The sequence below is a fragment of the Lonchura striata genome, chromosome 18 (assembly GCF_050655825.1).
Source record: "Lonchura striata isolate lonStrDom1 chromosome 18, ASM5065582v1, whole genome shotgun sequence".
Lineage (NCBI taxonomy): Eukaryota > Metazoa > Chordata > Aves > Passeriformes > Estrildidae > Lonchura > Lonchura striata.
The window spans coordinates 4,993,747-5,005,809 of NC_140720.1; the positions used below are offsets into that span (position 1 = coordinate 4,993,747).

Consider the following 12,063-nt stretch of genomic DNA (forward strand, 5'->3'; position numbering starts at 1 on the left):
AACATTGTCTCTGCATGCCAAAGGGAGCCTTAGTGAGAACCAGAGCTCCTGTCTAGACATGTTTCTTCATCCAAGAGCTCTGATAGGTTTGTCGTCCTCTGCTGGGTTAACTCTCTTTGTCTCCGAGCAGCAACAGAGACAGAGTAAAACCAGATATTTAAGCATGTGCATCTCAATGCTTTAATGCAGTTTGTTCCATTCAGCAGCAACACAAATAATCCTCCAGTCTGACAATTTTCATAATCTGAAAGGGCAGAAAGGAATCTTGTACAAAGAGAAATTTTCTGTTTTTTATATTAATTCCTGAAATGCAGGAACATTTTATACATGTAGTATAAAATGCTACAGTAGGGTTTACAGTAGGGTTTGTTCCTTTAGCACAGAAAAGCAGCAAGTAACAGAAAGCCTCATGGAGGACAGAATTCCATTCAGGAATAGGACAAAAAATGTGATGGATCTGCAATGAATTCAGGCAGTACTTTAGCTACAGTAAGAAGTTATGATTGGCTTAGGGAAGGTTTAGAAGAAAAACCTGTGCCAAAGAGGCAGACCAGGAGAACAATGCCCTTTGCAATCAAATGTGTTGATGAATGTTTTGAAAGGGTATGAGTTAACCAGGCAAATTAACAAAGAGGCAGAGAAAACTGCTGGTAGAAACATTCATCATTCTTCACAATTTCGTTTTTCAATTTTTTTTTTTTTTTTTGGCCACATTAACAGAGCTTTACCAAAAAAAAAAAAGAAAAAAAAAGAAAAAATACTGATGTGGTAAGAAAGGGAACAGACTTCCATAAATATTTCAAATGGATCTCTTTCTAGATTAAATTAAACCTGATAAATAGTAAAATTTTTGGGGTTGCCTAGGTGTAATCTACTATAGTACTTTATTTCTCAGTACTACAGCATTAGGTGGCAAAATAGGCATTTAGCATTATCAGTTGCACATACAATGGAAATAGATACATCATAGAGAAAGAAGAAATGAAGGTGTAATTCTGCACTGATCAACTCATCTTTAACTCCATGATCTCCAGGAGTGGTGTCTATAAATCAACCATGTTAGGGTCAGGGAAGTTCAGTAAATGATGACTAGTAGAAGTAAATACAATCCAGATAATTTAAAATATCTTTATTTTAAAAAATTGTATCAGGAAAATAGTTTTAAGCTTTTCATTATGTCACAAAATCATAATAATAGGAACAGAGCTTTCTTGCTTTCTTGCTACATTACAGAAACTGGGAAAGAATGTGATATAATACCAGCCAGCTCTCATTACTGCTGAAGGAATGTGCCATGATTAAACCTATATACAGAAAGAAATGGAATGTAATTCTTAAATGTTGATTTGCTTTGAACACATTCCACATGCCAAGGAATGAGTTTCCAGTATAGTCTTCCATTTCTAAAGATGGGGAGGACACCACCTCTACAAAATTAACTACAACCATCCTCTTCTGAAAATGAACACTACTTAGTTAAAGATGTTTGTACACATTTCCTGGCATCCAAAACCACTAAATCCTTTGAGAACTACATGTGAAACAAAATTCTTCTCCTAAGAAGAATTTACCTCTTGGTAAATTCAAGAAATCAAAGCCCTTTTTTCTGTAGTCACGGAGCAGAAGAAATTTTTGTATTTCTAAATATTTATTCAAAAGTGTCACTCATATAACACCAATACCACTGATATGATATCATAATAATACCAACTATTACATTATTTTCTCCATGTGGATTCTTCACCCTGTTGGTGTCCTAAAGATACCTGACCTTGCCCCTTCTCTACACATTTCTTCCAATCCGTTAGAGGGTGGCTCAGCTGTGAAGCTCTGGCTGAAGAAGGCTGGATTGGATTCCCAAATCCAGCAGCAAGGCTGTCATCCAAAATGATCTGCAGGGTGATGTGGATCCCAGCGAGCTGTCTCATCTTGAAAGGATGTGTTGTTCAGTGATACTAGCCTGCACTGGAGCATGGGGCTCTTGTCAGCAGTGCTGATGATACTTGCTTGTCTCTCTCACAGGATCAGCCCTGCACAGAGTGAAACCTCTGAAATGGAACTGTATAAAGATACAATTTCCTGCAAAATCTTGGCTTCTGAAAGCAAAAGCAGGATCAGTGAGAGATCGGTTCTGTTAATCTGAGAATATTTTGAGAATTTGGGGGATGGTACTGGCTCAGGAACCTCTGGATCATAATATTCCAGTGGGATTTCTTGGTTGGGAAAGCAGCACTTTCTACCACCAGGGACTGCCAGCATCTTTGCTCCCCTACACCACCGCAGTTCCTGGTGCTCTGCCTGGCTTCCCTTCATCTGCCTGCAGATCTTGCACTGGTTCCTCTTGAACATACTCGGTTTAAATCCTTCCTGGCAGTTCTACACAGTGAAGGGAACAGCGAGTGAAAATCCTCATTTCCCAACAGAACTGGGAGATAGGACAGGACACAAACAGCTGTGGGACAGCCAAGGCACAGCCCTGAGAAAGGAGGGTGCAGCAGTTGGCATCTGGTGCCTCTGTGTGTCCGAGGGCAGCCTGGTCCAGGGTGTTCTCCCCACCTTAGGGACAAGACCCAACTGGGACCCAGCCCTGCCAGGCTGATGGGAGCTGGAGCCCTTCTTCTCCCCCTGCTGAATACACACCTACTATACAGGACTGTCCCATGTGATGTACTTGGCATGTATTTATAAAAGTGCTCAAGTCATGTTGGTTGTTTAAAAATTAAGTAAATAAAATCAAATATGGCACATATTAAAGAAAAGTGTACAGCAGTAGCAGCCATCCTGCAGACTGTACATTTTATATGCTGACCCAAATGCAGTGTCAGTTAATGCTCTAACACTTGCAATATATCACAATGCTTTCACTGAAAGGTGAGCAGCGTGTCCAAAAACCTTAGAAAAATTTATAGTTCAGCAAGTTCCTTTCTGAAAAGCAGTTTGAAACCAAGTATGCTTCATGACCTTTAAAAAACACTTTTAATGAAAGAATTTAAATGTTCATATAACTACTGAACAATGAAAGTATATTTAATCCCAAAGGGTTTTTTAAATATTGGCATTTCAATTAATGTCTGACATACTAGTTATCCATTAGAAAAAGATCATGTAGAAAGAATTCTGTATTTAATATAACATTAGGCACTTTTGTCAAATTATATCAGAATTATTGAATGTTAGGTCCAAAGTGCACTGCAAGACACCAGAAATGAATAATCATCATGTTAGGAAAAATTTAGAAATATGTTAAGTATGTGAATAGTAGTTTTGTTTTTGGTTTTTTTTTTTTTGTTTTTTTGTTTTTTTTGCTGTTCAGTTTAGCAGTGGCCAGGTAATGTTGCAATATTTGCAAACCATCAATGATTCCTCATTACAAGCTCAACAAAAGAGGCAGTGTAGTTGTGATCCAAACAGCCAGTTGCATTATATACTTGGTTTGAGAAAAGAGTATGTGAATTTGTAACAGACTGAAAATTTAATAGTATGACCTTCAATTATAAATGTTTAATTTTATTCCTCTTTTTTTTTTTTAATGCAAGAATCAGGACACCTGGAATGTCTTTGGGGTGTGCATGAATTTACATAACCATTACAAAATAACTTCTTAACTGTTTCAGTGCAATGTAAAGTCATAAAATCCATAGGTGTATTGTCCATGTTTTGTAGTAAATGCTGCTTAGACTTTAATTGTTTCAAATTCTCTTCTTTTTAACCAGTGGCAAAGCACTGGAAAGATGTTTTATGCTTTATCTTGTGCTCTGCCTGTGCTGTGAAAGAGGTTGGTGTCTAACATTTGCTAGTTTTGTGTTAAACAGCTGATGGCACAGGGGACAGGCACAGCCCTGGCCAAAGAAGGGACCCCAGGATTCCTCTGTTCCCTGCTGAAGTGACACTGGAACAGCAGTGCCACCACTGCAGGAAGCACTGGAAATCTCCACCTTGCACTTCAGACACTTTGGGAGGAATAGGAAGTCAATCCCCACGTACAGCATAGGAGAGGTCACTTTTTATGGACGGAAAGCTTTAAGAACCACATTGCACTTCAAGGCCTTCAGTGGAAAAAAAAAAATCAGTCGCACACCCCAGGTTTGAATTAACGAGGCTCAGAGTCTGAGCTCTGTCAGGATGGGACCATTCAAGACATGGTTACAGCTCAGCTCCAAGCGACTGCAGAGAAAACCTCCTGGGCTGTGTAGGAGCCACAGGATGAACTCAGTGAAGCACAGGTCATCTTCTCATCCCATGCTGGGGATCCATAGCTGGATCCTCACCTCTGACTACCCACATGATAATACTTCACAGGTTACCTCAGCAGGAAGAAGCCAGAGCAGTGACATGACCAAACGAGTAGAGTCTTAGTAAGGTTGTTAGTAAGAGTAGGTGTGTGATGTATTAGCTTAAACTTCTAAAGTAATCTAGACTGTGGTAACGTTCATAGCTTTCCTGGGAGTTTGTCTCACCCTTGAGGCCCCTCTGGCCCTGCAGAAAGCTGCCTATTACTCTGATGGAGGTCTCCTCATGGGAAGTGTGTTGCAGAGCTGGGAAAACTCTGGAAAGGGTCACCTTTCCCACAGGGTGGGAGTTAAATTAGGCAACACGGCATGGATGCAAGGCTTTAAAAAAAAAAAAAATTATTATTCTGCACATGGCAGTTCACAGAGCTCAACTGCTGATTTCTACACAGTGCAGATAAGAACCAAATTGGTCCAAAGTTTAACAGTTTCCAGGGCTGGTCTGTCACACCCTGTCCATGAGGAATATTGTCATGGATCGGCAGCACTCCTGTGTGGGACCACCCATTTCAGCCTGCCTCTGAATTCTCCTGCCATGTCTTTTCCCATTTGTACCCTCGGTTTTCCTGTCCCAACTCCCTACACAGCTTCTCTGCCACCCTCTCCTCCCCACCTTGGCTATTCACCCACATTCTTCCCGATCCCCAGCTCTCCCAGGCCATGGCCACTGTCCACATCCTTCCCAGTCCCCTACTTCCCCTCAGGCACAGCCATTCCCCACATCCTTCCCCATTTCCAGCCCTCCCAGGACACGGCCATCCCCCCATCCTTCCCGAGCCCCACTCTCCCGGGACAGGTCCATCCCCCGCTCTCCCGGGACAGGTCCATCCCCCGCTCTCCCGGGACAGGTCCATCCCGCTCTCCCGGGACAGGTCCATCCCGCTCTCCCGGGACAGGTCCATCCCGCTCTCCCGGGACAGGTCCATCCCGCTCTCCCGGGACACGGCCATCCCGCTCTCCCGGGACAGGTCCATCCCCCGCTCTCCCGGGACAGGTCCATCCCCCGCTCTCCCGGGACAGGTCCATTCCCCGCTCTCCCGGGACAGGTCCATCCCCCGCTCTCCCGGGACAGGTCCATCCCCCGCTCTCCCGGGACACGGCCATCCCGCCGGCCTCCCGGCCAGCAGCGCCCGGCCGCCGCCGCCACCTGCCGCCGTTCCCCCGAGGCTGACCCGAGGCGGGGCGCGGGGGGCGGGCAGGGCCTCCCCGGGGCAGGAGGGAGGGACGGAGGGAGAGCAGAGGAGCCGAGCTCGCCGCCAGCCCGCCCGTCCGTGCGGCTCCGTCCCGGCTTTGTTGTGCTCGGGCCCGGGGGCGGGGAAGCGGAGGGAAGCGGAGGGAAGCGGGGAAGGCTCCGCTCCTCCTCCGCGGCCCCGGCCCCGCTCATGGCGACGCTGGGCACATCCGGGCCTCTCCTTCTCCTCCTCCTTCGGCGGCCGCCGCTGCCCTGAGCGCCCGGCCCGGCTCCATTCGCGCCTCCCCCGAGCCCTTGCGGAGCGGCGGCGGGGTGCCGCGGCCGGGGCCATGTCCAACCCGGGGGCCCGGCGGAACGGGCCCGTCAAGCTGCGGCTGACAGGTGAGGCTGGGCCGGGGCCGCGGGCCAGCCCGGGCGGGGGGCGGCAGCGGCTCCTCCGGGTGTCGTTGGGGCTGAGCCTGGGGCCGGAGCGGCCCCTCGGGCCTCGCAGGGAAGGGGAGGGCGAGGTTTCCCTGCCGTCCGTTCCCCTCGGCCCCGGGCTCGGCGTGTCCGGGCTCCGCCGCCCGCCCGGCCCGGGCCCCGCAGCCGCCTGGGGGAACTTCAGCCACCGCGCCCCAGCCTTGCAGTGTATTTTCCCTTCGTCTTCTCGGTGTAAACTCGAAAGAAACTGCCACGCTTTTTGTTTCGATCTCGTTGTTTGTTTATTGTTGTTGTTTTGTTGGGGTTTTTAAGCGATTTCCTCGGCTAAGGCTGTTGGGCACTGGAGAGGCTCCCAGGGCAGTGCTCAGAGCCCCAAGGCTGGCAGAGCTCAGGGAGCCTTTGGTCAACATTCTCAGGGACAGGGAGGGATTTTGGGGTGTCCTGTGCAGGGCCAGGAGCTGGGCTCGATCATCCTGGTGGGTCCCTTCCAACTCAGCATATTCTGTGATTGTTCACAGTTCTTGGGTGAACTGCCTTGTCCTGCCCTACTCCAGACCACTTGACCTCTGATATTTTAAAATACCATAAAAACGGTTCACCTGCATGCTGGGAAGGAAAAGAATCTGGTCTTAAATACTTAAAATTATGCCCTTTTCCATATAAAACCCCACGTAAACAGGTTTAGAGGAAAAAAAATACTGGAAATTCTGCTTGAGCTTTCTTTAAAAAAATTCAGGACACTTGAATCTAGCTCTTTTCTTCAAAGTATTGTTAAGTCCTCCAGCACATAAATGACACTGTGTGTCCTGAAGCATCAGTACACAAAGGTAAGCAATTAGAAGAGTATAGCTTTTCACTGTAAATATCCACCTTTATATAGTGTTTCTAAGCAGCTTGCAAAAGAAATATTTTTTTAAATATTAGAAGAGTTGTTATATTTACTTAAGGTGTGTGAGAAATATCTCCAGTTTAATACCTAATAAAGAGAGGTGTTTTCATACTGATCTTTCCAAGTATGTTATTTTCACAGAAAAAGTAAAATGTATCTGCTTCTGTTTTACTTTGGAATAACTTGGACTAGATTTGTTATCTAGTTTTCATGGAGATTCGTGAGTGTCTCTATATTACACTTGGAAATAAAACTCCTAAAATGAGCGTAGCTGGGACTGCTGCATGGAACAGTGCTGCCTTGTTTTTACTGAGTGTTTTGTAGCTTTCTCCTCAGGTTATTGCTGTATTGATGCAGTGCTTTAATACTTTCTTTCCCTGAGCAGTGAGTGCTCAGACTTGCTTATCTTTGAAACATAAAAAATGGTCTGTAACCTTATTTAAAATAATGGAAAATACTGTCTAGGGACTTGTCTTTCTCACCTCTGTGTTTTGTGTTCAAATTCATTTCATATTTTATTTTTATTGAGGAATAAGCATATAATGAAACTGTGCCTGTGACAATCTCAGTGTGGTGAGGGGAGTGTGATTGTGACCAGAAGCACGCTGTGGTTTTACGCACTGTGGTCAGCCCCCAAATGCAGCAGGTACAACCCTAAGGAATGTTTTTGTGTTTTTTGGGCATCTTGTATTTTGGGAAGGGAAAGTGCAGAGTATGGGATGAAGGCAAAAGTGTCTTTTTAGGACTGTTCCAGGGCTAGCAGCTCTGGCAGGCACTGAGTACCAGTTCCATTATTGGAAGCTTATAGGAAACATTGGCCTGTGTCTCCAGCTGAACAGCTTGAGGTATTTTCTGCTTTAGCTAATGGGGAGTTGTTTCACCTAAGGTCATTTGTTGTAAGGAAGCTTTACATGTTTAAGGAAAACAATGAATTTTATTAATTCAGCTGACATGTTGTCAGTTCTTGCCTAGGAATAGTTGTAAGTGTTCTGTGTGGTTTTGATTATTCTTTTTGATTGGAAAAGCAGTTTGGGGGCTCTTGAGTTCTAAAACTGTTTGGAATTAAAAGAATCTGTATATCCAGTGTTTCTAAAAGTTTATTCTCAAACTGACAAATGCTATTTAATCTTAATTTTCTTTGGCTCTATGAAACTAGCAGTCTTCTGTTTTGGCTTGAATGTTTATGGGATTAATTCTGCAATCATTGTTCAACGCTTATCTTTTCTGTTCAGTATCTCTAAATTAAATGGTATAGATTAAAAAATAGATTTCAAGAACTGGATTCAATTAGCAGTTTTTCAGGACATAAACATTAAAGGTTTAGATGGAAAACATTGTTTTGACTGACTGGATAAATGACAGGGTAATGTTTGATGTGAGTCCAAGAACTGATCTGGAGCTAGTGCCCAACTTCTCAGTCCATCTTGAGGAGCCAAATAAAATATTTAACCTAGGCCTCATTTTGCAAAAAAGGTTGACTCTTTGTTGAGACCTTAAGAAAGTTCTGAGAAATGTTTGGCATACCTTTACACTAAGTGTTTAACAGTTTATTTAGGTCTGGGTTCCACAACAGAGAAAAACCACAGCGGTGGCATACTTCTAGTAAGTTTTTATTTAGTTTACAGTGTATCTGTGTTATATATTTATTTAAAAAGTTTATTCTTTAGCAAAGGTTTGGCTGTTTGTTGCAAATAATTTTTAAAATCCAGGTGTCATGGCTTCTGATGATACTTCTAGCAGGAGGTGTAAATCCTTGTTTTTGATTAAAATATAGGCAGTATAATTTAAATTAGCTAAATTCCAGAATTGCACTAGTTTTCTGCGAAATTTATCTTAACAGCTTGTAATAACAATGTCCAAGAAGTGTAAGGAAAACTTCTTTGACTCTTGCATATTTACCGCAGGATTTACCAGGATCTGGTCCTATCCTGAGTACATTCAAGCTCTACAAAAGCTGCAAATGCAGTCGTCCCTTTCCATTCCTAGTGTGATTTTTCTCAGTGTTATGTTGAATATGTGGATTTGTAAATACACTCCACTGTCAGTCAGAACATGCTATGATTTCTTTCACCCTATTGTTGAATTGTGTTGATCTTTCATTCTTCAGGAAACTGAGAAATGACCATTGTTTTCAGTAAATATTTTATGTTCTAATATGTGAATCTTCTAATGTTAAAATAGCTACATTTGACTGCTTTCACTTAGGAGATCAATGACAGCTGAGGCCATAACGTTTGAAGTCCACAAAACTCTGTGAGCATTAGCATATGTTGAGTAAAGGTTCAGTGCAGAAGTTGATTTAGTTCATGTGTTGCAGGTAGTGTTTGTCTCAGAATTGTTAACAAGTGAAGATACTTCCATAGCCACAAAGCACAGTTACACTGGGCTGGAAGAACGGGTAATAAATATCCCATGGATAAAACTGGAATGAGCTGGAAGAATTTTGCTGGTACAGAATCAGATGTAGGCCTGAGGAGTTGTTGGATTTATTTTTCCTCCTCCTTACTGCTTCCAGCTTTCCTGCAGGATTTGCTGATTAGAGAAATAAAAGCACTGGTGGAAAATGAATCAGCATCTCCTGAGCTGCTCCTCTCTCTTCTCTCTTGCTGCCTTACTGTCTATTCAGCCCTCACAGTACAAAGGTGAGACTGTACTGTGAAGTTATAGTGTTGAAGGAGAAAGTGCTGCTGTTTTACCAGACCATAGAAACTCTGGTTGTAATGCTAATAATTTATTTTGTTGTAAGGCTAATAATTTATTGCAAAATATACTTTATTTAGAAAAAGCCAGAGTATTCCTGAGCTTTGTAAAACAATATGGAATGTTCAAACCTGGTTTTTGCAGTGGATAAATCGAAGTGTTAAATTAATCCAGTTGAAGACAGTGGTTTTTTCCATCAGTGGTGGTGGAGGCAAGACTGAAGTTTATGGATAGCAGAGCTCACTGTGGGAACATCTGATTGATCAATTGATAAAGTAACTTCCTATATCTGTATGTAGCAAGGCAGTGGTTTTATAGTTGACTGAAATTGTAGGGCCATTTTAGATCAGTTTAAAAACTGAATGCTGTTTCTTTTTTCTCTTTGTAGTCCCTGGCTTCACTTTCTGGGTCCTCCCTTGTGTTGACTCCAGCAACTGTGTAGCTATGGGATGAGCTGAAAGCTAATCCTACCAGGAAAAAAATGTTTTTTTGTATTGAGGAAGAGGGATGCAGAGAAGAAGCTGCAAAGAGGGCAGGGCTGCCTCTCCTACCAGCAGCCTGTAGTTAGATAGGCTCTGGTCAGCAATAAAACAATGGGCTTCCTTCATGTAAGGTATATTTGACTTAAGTACTAGTTTTCGTAAGCCATGTGTCATTGAGAAATCCGAATCAATAAATTACATAGTAGGTGGATTAAGCTGGTGCAGTCATAACAAAATCAATAGACGTGTCTAATCAGGTGTACAGGGACTGATGGCTGCTTGGCCCTCAGTATTTTCATCAAAGTATGAAGTGTGTGTGTAAATATATGCTTTCTTCTATAGACAGTATATAGTTATAGATATTTATATACCTATAAATCAGTTGTGGATCATACAGATGCCAAAGAATTGTAATAAACAACTGAGCAGCTGTATGGAGCAGTTTCAGCTGTTTGTTTCTATTAAGTTCAGCTTGTATGGCAAAGTTTCATTCATCTGGGTATAAAATTAGGTATCTGTGTTCAGGAGTACATAATGGGTTATCATGGCAAGGAAAGCAAAGATCAGAAAGGATTTGGGGGAGGAAATTGTTGTAGGGAAGCAGTTACATGGGGGCTTCAATTAAAAGATTGAAATTCAGTTTAAAAAAACCCACTGTTCACCTGTGGCTGTACAATCAGGAGAGCATCACATAGAAACTAGTTGGGGATTTACATGTGTAGGTAACATATGGGGCATATGTGGGAGACATATGGGAAATCTGCAGGCAGTCCTAATAGTAATGTTTAAAGAAATTAAAGCTATTGCCGGGAAAAGGAATAAAACAAATCCTGGGGGTGGAATATTAGCGAGTAATGTTTAGAGTTGTAGTTTTCAGAAGTTTATGGAGTTTACACTGAAGTTTACACTGTCCTGTAATGTCTGTCTGTGTAAGTGGTAACAAATTATGTTCTGTTTTCTTTGTTAAGCACACTGAAAAATCTGATCAGTCCACAGATGAAAACATTTTGTCTTTGTGTCTGTAAGGTGAATGGGTAGATCCCTGAAAGAAGACAGCTTTTCATGTTTTGTTCTGGTTTATCTCATGGCCTTTGAAGTGCTTGGTTGCTTTGCCATCTTACTTAGAATGACATCTCACCACTGGGCCAGACCTTTCTTGGGCCTTTAAAAAAGGGTGGATGATTTCTTTGGGTGTATTCCCTGCTCTCCTCACAACAATGACGTGAGCTGGCTTCTGACTTGGCTGAGTGGCACGAGTGCATTACTGCACAGGCTGTTATGTGCTTGCTTTAATGTATAAAATGTAAATGCTCATCCCGTGTGCAGGGCTGAGATCATTCTGTGACTCCTGAGGGCTGGGGAAGATTCACCTCAGTGATGCCAGGCAGTGCATACAGAAGGAGCTGCTGTGTGTGTCTGCTGTCAGCAAAGCACATTCCTGTTTGTGGAAGAGGGTCAGAATCTTAAGGGACATTTGTCAGTAATATATTCAAGGAAACAAATTGTTGGCTTTTTCTTGCTACTTCATCTTTAAGTACTTCCAATGAAAGCATAGATAATATTGCTTGTAACTTTGTTGATAAAGCTCAGGACAAAACTGGCTAAGCATTATCATCTGAGTTTAAGGGGAAGGCTGATACAGAATGGAGAATAGACAAGCTCAAGATCATAAAAAGGATAAAACAAGTAAAGCTGGGATTTAGATCCACTATCTTTTGACATTCTGCCCATGAACATTGTTTCTTTTGAGTCTAAATCCACAGCAAGAGATGGTTCAGTGCTGGGCCTTCTGAGACTGTGCAGTTGGGGTGATTTTTGTTCAGTTATTGCTCATATGCCATATTTGTGTTGCACTATCAGCTGTACTTTAGCATCCTGCAGACTCTTGGGGATCCCTTTTTTTTCCACTTCAAAATACTTTTTTTTTGCTATTGCTCAGGCAGATGAGACCAGGAGGGCTGATATCCCCATGAGTAATCCATATTGCTTTTGATGAAGCATTACTCACATTTTCAAAATTCTGAAAGTGAAAGAAAAAGTAGCAGTATGTGAGTTTCTGTGGCTGTATCCTGTTGGTAATTTTGTGGAATG

The 12,063-nt window shown here is 42.8% G+C and overlaps 1 protein-coding gene across 1 annotated transcript in view; it reads left to right on the forward strand.

Moving 5' to 3' along the window:
* The first annotated feature begins 5,502 nt into the window (after positions 1 to 5,502).
* Positions 5,503 to 12,063, forward strand: part of SMURF2 (SMAD specific E3 ubiquitin protein ligase 2) — a 59,563-nt gene continuing 53,002 nt past the window's right edge. The window contains exon 1 of the mRNA XM_021537207.4: positions 5,503 to 5,862. Coding sequence (XP_021392882.2) covers positions 5,811 to 5,862 — 52 coding nt within the window. The 5' untranslated portion in view covers positions 5,503 to 5,810. The remainder of the gene's footprint in view (positions 5,863 to 12,063) is intronic.